The 12295-nt window shown below is 38.9% G+C and overlaps 1 protein-coding gene across 1 annotated transcript in view; it reads left to right on the top strand.

The window, feature by feature from the left end:
- LOC125486592 overlaps positions 1–12295 on the top strand; it is a 154006-nt gene that overhangs the window by 55537 nt on the left and 86174 nt on the right. Inside the window, exons 5-6 of the mRNA XM_048614683.1 lie at positions 4106–5305; positions 5639–5799. Of these exons, the coding sequence (XP_048470640.1) occupies positions 4106–5305; positions 5639–5799 (1361 nt within the window). The remainder of the gene's footprint in view (positions 1–4105; positions 5306–5638; positions 5800–12295) is intronic.

Here is a 12295-nt window from a genome sequence, read left to right as displayed (position 1 = left end):
CTAGGCCAGCATTTATTGCCCATCCTTAATTGCCATGGAGAAGGTAATGGTGAGCTGCCTTCTTGAAGACACTGCAGTCCTTGGGTTATAGGTAGACCCAGATTACTGTTAGGAAGGGAGTTCCATGATCTTGACCCAGCAAGAGTGAAGGAAGGCAATAAACCTCCAAGTCAGGATGGGGTGTGACTTGGAAGGGGACTTGCAGGTGTGATATTCTCAGGCAGGAATGGAAATCCCACAGCCTGCGGCTTTAATAACCGTTCCCATTCTAATCACTGTTGCAGTAAATTACTCCCATATTCCCTGCTGTAAGGAATTCCACAGATTCATCATCCTCTGAGAAAAGAAATTCTTCCTTTGTCTTACATGTGCAACCCTTAAATTCTGAGATTTTGCACTCCTGTCCTAGACGGTCCCACAATGGGAAACAACCTTTTAGTATCTGCTCTATCAAGTTCCCTAAGAGTTTTGCATATTACAATAAGATCATCTCACATTTTTCAAAATTCCAAAAAGTACAAACCCAACCCTCCTCATAAGTCAGCCCCTCCACGTTTTCATTTTAATATTCCCATCTACCCCGATGATGTTTGATTGCCTTGCCTCACAAACATTTATCTACCTTAAAAATGTTTAATGATCCTACTTGCACCAGTTTCTGAGGCAGATTTCCAAAGTTACACATCTTTAGATAAAAACAATTCTTTTCATCTCTGTTTTGAAAGAGTGACCCATTAATTTTAAAATAGTTCTAGTTCTGGACTTACCCACAAGAGGAAACATCCTTTATACATGCATTTTACCAAGACCATTCAGGATCTTATGCACTTAATCAAATTCTCTCTCACTCTTCCAAACTTGAGTAGAATCAAGCCCACATTGTCCCAGCTATCTTCACAAGAAAACCCACTCATTTCAGGTATAAGTCTCATAAGCTTCCTTTGAACTACCTCCAATGCATTTACGTTTTTCTTGAAATAAGACGTATTCAAGATGTAGTTTCACCATTGCTGTTTATAATTGAACAGTAACATCCATACTTTTATGTTCAGTTCTTCTTGTAATAAAGGAAAGCATCTCGATAGCCTTCTTGATTATGTGCTATTAACTGCATACAAAAATTTTGAGGTTGATGCTTTGGAACGCATATCCTGTAGCACCTCAGTTTTCAAATTGTTCTCCCTTTCACAAAACCGCACTAATTCTTCCTGATTATCTTGAGTTTTTCAATGTGCTGCCATCACTTTAATGCTTGATTTTAACACTTTCCTGACAACAGACATCAAAATAATCAGCCTACAGTCTCATGATTTTTAACAATATTTGCTATTTTCCAATCTGACAGAAATTTTCCTGAATCTAGCAAGTTTTGAATAAATTGACACCAGTGCATCTTCTACCTCAGCAGCAACATTTTATAAGACTCTAGTATGAAGTCCATCTGGACCTGAAGACTGGTCAGCCTTCAACTCCATCACTTTGCTTAGTCACATTTCAGTAGATAGTCCCCTGCCTTTGAGCCAGAAGCTCTGGCTTCAAGTAACATTTGCATGACACCAAGTTCCAGGAAATGACCATCCGCAACAACAGAGAATCTAACCATCATCCTTTGACATTCAATGGAATTACCATCACTGAAGCTGCCACTATCAACATTTTGGGGGCTATCAATGACCAGAAACTGAACTGGATCAGCTGTATAAATACTATGGCTACAAAAGCAGCTCAAAAGTTGTGAATTCTACAGCAAGTAACTCAACTGCTGACTCCACAAACCCTGCTCCCCTTTTAGTGTGATGGAATAACGTCCACCTGCCTGACTAAGTGCAGCTCCAGCGACATTCAAGAAGTTTCATGCCACCCAAGACAAAGCAGCCCATCTACCAGCATAAGTGTTTAGTCCCTCAACTATAGATACACAGTGGCAGCAGTGTGTACCGTCTACCAGATAGATTGCAGCAACTCACCAAAGCATCTTTGGCTGCGTCTTCCAAGCCTGTGACCTCTACCACCTAGAAAAAGAAAGGAACCAGATGAATGGAAGCACCACCTGCAAATTCCCTTCAAAGCCACACACCATCCTGACATAGAACTACATTGTCATTCCTTTACTGTTGCTGGATCAAAATGCTGACTTCTTCCCTAACAGTACTTTGGGTATACCTAAACCGCATGATCTGCAGCAGTTAAAGGAAGTGGACCACCTGTACATATTTAGGGGCACTAAGGGAGGGGCAAGAAATGTTGGCTTAGCCAATGAATCCTATATGCAGTGAAATAATAAATTACGAAATGTCTGCTCCAGAAATTGATGGTCAAGAAAGGTGCTTTCATAATGGGCCAAATCTAAATATCCCTGTTTCTCATCTTGTAAATTGCTTCTGCAGTGTCTCCAATATATTCACATCCTTTCTATAATGAAGCTCACAAAACTACTTCCAATACTTCAGCTAATAAGAGGTCTAATAAGTGTCTTATAAAAGTTCAACTTCACCTTCTTGCTCTTGCACTCCATGCCCCTATTAAAGCCAAGGATACTGTATGCTTTACTTATTGCTCCCTGCACCAGTCCTGCCACCTTCAGTGATCTGTGCACATATATACTTTTGCTCCTGCACCCCCTTTAAAATTGTACCCCCTATTTTGTATTATCTTTCACTATTTTTCCTACCAAAATATATCAGTGACATTTCTCTGCAGTGAAACTCAATGTCACATATCTACCCTCTTCACCAAATTGTCTATGTCCTTTTGGAGTTTTACACTGTCCTCCTAAGGTTAACATATCCTCCTAATGTATATCATTAATTAATATATATCAGGAAAAGCAAGGTTGCATTGTCGCTAAGCAGATTGAAGAAGTTGAGACAGTTCTCCTTGGAGAGGAGAAGGTTAAGAGAAGATCAGTTAGAAGTTTTCAATATCGTAAGTAGGCTGGATAGAGTAGGTAGTGATAAACTATTTCCATTTATATCATTGTCTCAGATCATAGGACATATCCAAGCAGTTCTTTTCAGATTTGGTTAAATATTGTTAAGAGAAGACTCAACAATAGCAATTTGCTTAAGTATGAATATTTATTGAGTGATAATAAGATGAAAAAAGAAAGGAACATTTATTAAGTAAATAAAAAGAATGAAAAAGAAAGGAAAAAAAAACAATAAGCTGCACACCGTTCTGCCCATTGGGGACCCCTCGATTGATTGCTGGTCTGGAGGTTGAGGTTGTTCTTGGCACCGTTCGCAATCCTGATCCAAGGTGGGGTCCGGTGACTTGGAATGAAACTCTCTCTCTTATGTGGTGTAACAAACAGTCGGTGCAAAAAACAGTACAAAAATGCAATTTTGATTATGCCATCTTTGGCATGTACAGAAATGTTCACGGGACATGCCGCTGTCGAATGTCATCAATATGATATTGGTGGTGCACTGAATGAATGGGCTCATTGGGTGACATACAGATGTGTATTTGTATGACTAAACAGACATTGAAGGGAAAGGAAAACAATACCTACTTGAAGGCATCTAAACTGTGAGGTTAGGTGGAAGAATACATGGAAGGATCACAAATGTTCAAAATTCTTCGTGGAATATAAAATTTGAATCCTATTGTTATGTCTGTGATCATCATAAAATCAGATTACACCAGCTCAAGTTGAGAGAAGGAAGATCCGTTCACAATTTAATTGAGCTGCTGTACGCAGGGAGCACGTTACTTTGGCTTAACTTGTTGTGGGAGGCAAATACTGCGATGAAGAAAGAAAGGAGAATTCAATACACATTTGAAGGAGTATTAATAAAGTTTAGATTTTGGCACCAGCCCAATTAACTACAGAGTTGTCTCTGCTTATGTCAGAGAAGATTTTCCTAGCCTATGGTCTTAAACTATAACTTCATAGAATTTTACAAACAACTATTGAATACTGTAAGTTAATAAATTTGATTTTAGAAAAAAAGTGAAGATCACCATTCTAGCTTATTTCTTTCTTAATTCAATAGTATGGAGTGATGTTTTATCATCTAAATCATGTGAAAGTATCAAGTAATGATTAAAATTACTTTTTGAAAATAGAACATTTCTGATTTCACTTTTATTTGTATTACAGATGTAAGTGAAACATTTCTGATGATCAATGGAACTGTGCTAAGATCTCAAATGTCCCTAAGAAACCACAGAATATTGGAATCATTCTTTAATCAAAAAGTTGAATCTAGTAAGAAATTAGCCCGTGAGAACAAGTTATCAAGATCTTCTAAGTTAGGTTTACTTCATCAAATAGAAGAAAGTGAAAAAAACATGTATGTTGGAAATCATTTAGATCCACGTTTGGCTGATCCAAAAGCAGCCAGAATGTCTCATTTAAGTCGACTTAGGCAAAGACCAACCATTGCTAGAGATAATGGATTTAGTTCACACCTTGGCAGAGCAAACCATCTTCAGTGGAACATTAATGGAGGGAGAACTGGTAGACATAATCCTTTGAAGTTATTCAATTCTGACAATATTCCCCTGCATCAGCAAAACCATCGACCACCCAAACATCTTAATCATGGGCCTCCTCTGACCACAAGCGCTTCTAATTTTGATAAAAATGTAAAGCATAAAAAACACAAAGTTATAAAGAGAGTTAGGCGGGGCCAACTCGACGATCAATTAGAAAATATCAAGCATGAAGTGAAGTCAACTACAGTTTTTACATTCAAAGAAACAACTACAGATAAATCAAAAGTAATGTATGAATTTGACTATCATTACCCAGATATTGTAGAACTGAACATTTCTACTGCAGAATCTAAAAATCCACAAACTACAGTGGAATCCCCAAAAGAGGAAGTTTCTATTTTTGAAATACTCAGTATTCCTCCAGAAAACAGCGGGCTACCTCAAGCCATTATTGAAGTGGGAAATAGATCAGATGATAGTTATTCAAAAAAACATAAGATTGACTATAGTACAGCTGAGCAAAAGCCATTGCTAAGGAAAGCACTTGATCCTGGACATTTCAGTAGGTCTATGCAAGATACTGAGATTATTGATGTGGGTAATAATGAAGCATATACAGTTAATATTTCAGATGGGTCTTGGCACAAACCACTAGGTCAGTTCCTGGATAAAGCTGTGCAGAATGAAGTCGAGCCAAATTCTGTAACACAACCCAACACTAAGCTTACTCAACTTGAAATTATTAAACTACTCGAAGATGCATACAAGAAATCTACCGCAGAGACCAATTACACTGAAGAGACCAGTACGACCAGAGTTTCAGAACACCGGACAACCACTCCAGCTGTGGAGACAGTGGAAGGTAATAAAGATTTAATTCTCCCAGTACGTCCCAAGAAACTAATAAAGGAATCAGTTAAAACTTCTTCATCAAATAATTCTAGAATCAAAACAAATGTTGATGATATGTTTGAGACTAAAGTTAATGAAGAAGTGCGAGCAGTAGAACCCAACAAGGATATACAAACTCTGTTTGCTCACGTAATAAGAATAATTAAGATAGATTGTCTGAAACCTAAATTAAAGGCTGCTTGTACAGACCTTCTTACCAAAATAGGACACCTAATGAAGCAGTATGAAGGAAAAGAGTATTTACCTGAACTAGGGTCTTGGAATCCTTCTCTTTTGCGTCCAGACGATAAAGAAGAAGCAGGGGGTAAAGAAACAGAAGTATTCCCTCCACCAATATCACGACCACGACCACGGCCGCGTCCACATCCGCATCCGCACAAAGGACATGAAACAGGAACGTATGTACCGAATTATGCTGAAATGCTTAATACAGAACCGTCAAAGGTAATTATATCAAATTCTTTATATCATATTCTTCCAAAACTCTTTATTTATGTATGTATATAAATTTGGCTTTTTTTATCTTGCTGATGGCAATTTTTTTTAGTGTAGTTTCGTGTCGTGTTTTCATATTCTTCAATATTATTTTCCCTGTAAGAATGAATCCCCATTTTAGACATCTCATTTGCCTTTACATTTATGGTCATCTTTATCAGTGCAATCAATATTCTCACAAATATGTGTGTGAAAAAGTCTCATATCTTTCTATTATGAAGAAATTTGCACTTAGTACTCATTTCCTGCCCATAAACATTACCTTCTGAAATCATAATTGTTGAATAAATCTTTTATGTCCATATTTCCAACATGATATGCTTGTTTATCAGAGGAATTTCATTATGAATGTTTACCTGTGACAGTGTAGTTAAGCTAACTATGCCTAGTAGCAGATCCCTCCGTTTCCTCTCCCTTTAACCTCAATTAGGGATGGGCAATAAATGCTTCCTAGTCAGCGACGCCCTTATCCTGTGAATGAATAAAGAAAACAAAACCTTCCATGAGTCTCGGTTGTTGCTTAGCCCCTGACGCACCTTAACTTGACTTTTCCCACCCACTTTGGCTATTTCCATCACACTGGTCAGTCAATCTGGCATCCCTAACAGTTTCTCATCCTTGCTGCTTTTGTCATTCTCCGCAAATTGCCACCTTAATCCTAACTCTTCTTGGACCCTGATTCCATTTCTCTAGGTGTTCTTCCCTAATATTTTGACTTCAGGTTCGAGCATTTTGTTTGCTTCCCTTAAGTTATTTCCCTAATCTAGTTCCAGCAATGTTACTGCTCTATGCCCACTTTACTGTCATCATGTTTTTCTGCCACCCTGCAACTTTGAGCCTCCATAATGGCCCAGACCCTTTCTATCTTTGTCACATACACTTAGCAAGCATTTATCAGTCACTGATGGGGCCACAGGCCAGGGGTAGGCAGTGAAAGATATGAATTGTTGGCCATGGTGGTACAAGAATATGTCCCCTCTATATCCTTCCTTGGTTTGTGATACAGCCTGTTACAGATAAGAGGTAAGTGGCATGCAACCGAATTGAGAGCCACGAGGGCACGTGATAGAGCTCAAGAGTCAAGCGATACAAACGGGAAGGTGAAAGCATTTGAAAAGGACATGTATGAAGTACAAAAGGATGGTGCCTAATTGCAAAGGAGAAGAACTACAAGTGCTAACGCTGCATAGTGAAGGATAGAGTAAAAGAGCAACATACACTACTGCAAAGTACAGGGTCCTGTGACATAACGGCATATGATAACATATAAACTATGCTACACTGGATATATATTTGAAAGATGTAATAGAAACTGAATAAGTATGGAGCAATAGACTATAAGCAAGATAGCTGGTGCTTGCAATTAGAGCAGTAGGGAATCCAGTGAAAGCAGTGGTTTTCATAAAGCAATTGACGTATAGGATTATAATTTAATATAGAGATGAAATATGCCAGTGGCTAGCGAACTGACGAAAGCCCTGTGACATCTCTTTCTGGGAAGGCCTGTTGAATTAAGTGCCAACCAAGCACTGAACTAGACTACAATGGACGTTTCCTTACAATCAGTGACTCGAGGGCCAAGAGTCTTGCCCGGTAAGAACTGCCAGCCCATCGGAGATTACCATCAATCCTTCCACAGGGCAAAGCATTATGTTCTGCCCACAATGTCGAAATTGGTATATATTCCTTGCAACACTTGCTCACCTTGTTTATTTACTTTCTTGACACACTGCCTATTCCTTTCTACCCAAAAGTAAAGAGGATAGGTCAGTCAGAGGACTGCAGAAATGAAAACCAAAGATATGAAGAGAAAAGGAAACACCATAGCAGACCACAAAAGAACTTGCAAAATAAACAAGAAGGAAATCCTATCCTCTTTCTATGTACAATGTCACAATTGATTCACTAATGTAAAATAACTTAAAATTATTAAATATTTGCCTTACAATACAATGGATATCACATTCACATGAAATGTCAGCACATCAAAATAGAAAAAGGTGTGTTCTGTGTGAATCCTCCCAAGCCACCTTTAATACAGCTACTTATTAAGAAGTTTCACAGTTAATCAAATTCTAAAACAATTGCTTAAACTTTATTGCATGTAGCAACCAAAGTAAGACCCCTCAAGTAAGCAGATTAAGCCTCACAACCCAACTTGGCTATTACCCGATTAATAGTGGAGCTTAGCTATGATTCCAATGAAGAGTGTCTGTATCTGGATGTCCACGGTTCAGTTGTTGTGCAGTGTTGTTCTTCAAAGTTCTGCTGATGAAGAATCCTGGAGTTGAATTCTAATAATATTTTCTGACGTTCAAGTTTATGGTGTGACATTATTGATGATGCTTTAGATTCTTTCATTCCAATCATTGATTACAATTCTGAAGTCCTCAAATCTGTAGATTGCCTTCTTATCAGAAGTAACTTTGCTGTTCCTTGTCATATTTGGTGTTAGCTGTCTTTTGAAAACCCTTTACCTCAGGACATTCCTTCTGCAGACAGTCTTAATTGCTCCTATGTCACAAGGCAGCAGGTTATCAAGCAGTGTTACCTCCTCTCTCTCAGGAAACAACCAGTCCACACCAAACATCAGACATGGGGAGAATGTGCAAACTCCACACAGACAGTCACCCGAGGCTGGAATTGAACCCGGGTCCCTGGCGCTGTGAGGCAGCAGTGCTAACCACTGTGCCACCGTGCCGCTCTCTCAGGAAACAGTTTATTCCAGAAAGAGTTGCTGCTGATCCTTTCAATCCATGTGTATTCAGTAAAGTTCTGAGGTGTATACATCACAGTGTGCAAATAAAAGGAAGTACAGTGTAAAAAAATAATTTTCCAATCTTGAGGCAACCTGAAAATGTTATAGAGATAATGCGAGGATCAAAGTAGTTGTCAATGTAAGGAAACTCCTGACACAATGTTTAGTTAATCTTCAGTGAAGCTGAGGGTCTCTCCGGAGCAGGTAGCAAATTGTTTCTAGAGTGGCTTATTAATTTTATCTGACTTGGCAGTCTCTTTGTGACACATTGCAATCACACTTCTATTGGTATTGGAAAATAAGGCTTTTAGGATGAAAATATATATTGACACTTATAAAAACAAGATAGATTTCTTTTAGAAAATATCATTTGAGATACAGTGAATAAGTAATCTGAATCATGAAGTTGTAAGTGTAGCATCCTTCGGGGAGGAAAAAAGGATTACTTTGGACCTATGGTTCTCAAAGCTGTCTGCCACTGGGTTTTTCTTTTTTGCCATTTCCCAGTCTATTTAACTGATTGGAGATCAATTGCCATTATAAGTTAAATAGCTCCACTAATGTTGTATCATTTGACTTAAAAAATGGCAGATAATGAATTAGAAGGACCTCAGTCTTTTTCTCTTGTATTTCCTAGAGAAGTACTGATATGAGATACTCACTGGTTGTTTCATATTCTTGGTCATGGTGAAGGGTGTTGCTGGATGAAGTATCTCTACTTCATAGATAAAGAATGTTTTTACTTCTGTTAACTCATTAGTTCCTCTAAAACCAATTAACATTTCTCAAACGTAACTATAACACATAATACACTCTTTTTGCTTATTTCCTTTTAAGTTTTTCTGATTTTTCATTTCTGCCACTTCCTAATTTATACTATGAGAAACTGTAATGTGGAACTTTTAGCTTTTCTTCTAATTTCTTTATTTTTGTACCTAATCTATTTTAATACCTAAGATCATACCTAGGTGCTTTGTACCTAAGATGGCACCTTAAGTGGCGACATTGTACACATTTCATTGCACTCCCGTACTTTATACTTAAGTACACGTGACAATAAATCTAATTCTTTTTCTCTTTCTGCGCGCCTTATTTCCTTCTCTTATTCATCTTTTGGTCTTCAGAGGTTGCGTTTGATTCTAATCCTTTCTTCATTATTTGCTTTATTTCTTTTTTCATTGGCAAAGGAAATAGTTATTAGACTCGCGTTGCCAAGGTTGCAAATGCAACATTGCCATTGCTATGCTGTTATTGGATTTACCTAGAACAGTTTATAATAGTCATTGCATGATGTCAGTGGTGTGCACAAATTCTATTGTTGCTTGCTGACAGCATTACATTGCAGCAATTTCTGGCCCACTGAGTGTCCTGAATGGACAGTGTGACTAAAATATAAATATTATACGGTAGTTAACCTTTGATTTTCAACCTGACTATTGCTACCTGTCTATGTTGTAAAATTGCAGCCAACTGTTACCAATTTCATGGATCAGCAACAAAAGCCTCCACATTTCCCCAGTTAAGGCTGGGTGAACTGTGAATAAAGAAAAATAATTAATTAATGGCATAGCATGTGTTTGCCTGATATGGAATCAGTGGAATTATTTTGTTGGTTGAAGTCCTTAAACTGCAAATCTGTTCTTTGTATATCTGCTGATGCCTTTGGCATGAATGTATTTTGTAGTGAGCTAATTAATCAGTTGAACCGACCTGATATTTGTAGTTACGTGGATGGCACAAGACAAAAGGTAGTCACAACAATGAAAGTGGTCATTTTGGTGTTTCTGGGCTGGCTCTGTACCAGCCTCCAAACTTCTGAGTTCTGACCTCTTTCTGCCCATTCTCCAGGTCCTTGTTGAATGTCTGTTACTTCCCTAATGCTACCCATTAGCCTCTTTATGATTCCTCAGCTATACACTGTGTTGTTCCTGCTCTTGAGCTGTATATTATACTCCCTTAATCACTTCAAGAGCCCACAGATTTGCACCAGAAAGTTTCCTGGGGAAATTCAGGTGGCACATCTGTCTTTGGGCTAATTGAGGCCCTTAATTGATCAGTAAATATCAAATAAAGGGGCTCTTGCAGCTCTGGCACAATTTTTTCCCCTAGCAGGAGAAAGCCAGTACCACACATGAGGCCTGACAAATCTTGGCATGGTGACAGAAAAGAGGGAGTACCTCCTTTGCAGACCCTTTGTGCCAGACAGAGACTTATGAAAGCATGATCTGTCCTCGCTGTATTTTCCATTTCCACACCCCTGGCATGCCAGCTGCCATTCTCTAATTACCTCAGTCTCCAGCTGTATTGATGATCATTTTTGAATACCGTCATAGGAATTGCTGTTGCTCCCTGTAGTGCTGCTGGCACCAGGAAACTGCTAGCCATTTGATTGGCCCACAGCTCTTGGAAGTAGACCATCTCAACAGAGGAGGCAGAAGACCCACCTTGAGCTGTGTATTGGCCATCCAGCAATTAAATTGCTGTGAGGTGATCTGGCCAAGTGGGGACAAGATCGCCATCAGCAATTGGGTAGAATGGGACCCCAATGCAATCTAAAATCTAAGCTGCCAAGTACATTTCTGGTCAGTGATAACCTTTGGCAATGTTGATGGTTGAAGATTTCTGGATCATGTCGTGTAGTCTTGATGTCCTATCAGGATCATGCACAGGCAAAATTAAGGATGAGCTCCAGGAAAGCAACATTTTCAAAAATTCATTCACGGAATATGAGGACATTAGTAGGACCAGCATTTATTGCCCAATCCCAACCACCCTTGTAAAGTTAATAATGAAGTCTCTTTAATGTGACTCTGAGGCCATCTGCTTTCATAGAATCACAGACTTTTTGACCTAAGTGAGATAAATTGGAGTGTTCTGTAAGTGGTGAGAATGTAGGAATTGTAAATGAAGAAAGAGATCTGGGAGTTGAAGTGCACAAGTCATTTAAATCTAGTAAGCATTCCAGATTCTAAATGCTTGCTGTGGAAAAGGTTTTTCCTTACATCACAGATGATAGGAACATAGGAACAGAAGTAGACTATTGACCCCATTGAGTTTGCTCCACCATTTAGTGTAATCGTGGCTGATCGAACATTTCAATGACTTTTACACATACTTTCCCCATAATCCTGGCGTAAAGAATTCCAAAGATTCACCACCCTCTAAATAAAAAAAAATTCTCATCATCTCAGTCCTAAATGGTATCTCTCTTATTTTTAAATTGTACCTCCTGGTTATTAACTCCCCAACCAAGTAAAACATCTTACTTGCATGTATCTGCCTATCCCTTTAAGTATTTTGTAGATTTCAATGAGATCACTTTTCATTCTTCAAAACTCTAGAGAGTAAAGGCCTAGTTTACTCAATCTCTTCTCATACAGATCCCAGAAACATGAAATAACACAGTGTGGAGCTGGAGGAACACAGCAGGCAGCGTCAGAGGAGTAGGAAAGTTGACGTTTCAGGTCAGGACCCTTCTTCAGAAATGGTGGAGGGGGAAGGGAGCTCAGAAATAAATAGAAAGAAGGGGTGGGGCTGAGGAAGGTAGGTGGGATGGTGATAGGCGCGTGCAGGTAGGCAGTGGTGGGGATTGGTCGGTGAGGTGGGAGGAATAGATAGGTGGGAGAGAAGACGGACAGGTTGTGTCAGGTCAAGGAGGCGGGGATGAGAGGGAGGGTTGGTCATGGG

The sequence above is a fragment of the Rhincodon typus genome, chromosome 30 (assembly GCF_021869965.1).
Source record: "Rhincodon typus isolate 14 chromosome 30, sRhiTyp1.1, whole genome shotgun sequence".
Lineage (NCBI taxonomy): Eukaryota > Metazoa > Chordata > Chondrichthyes > Orectolobiformes > Rhincodontidae > Rhincodon > Rhincodon typus.
The sequence above is the reverse complement of the archived record's forward strand: the minus strand, read 5'-3'. Positions and strand labels throughout refer to the sequence as shown.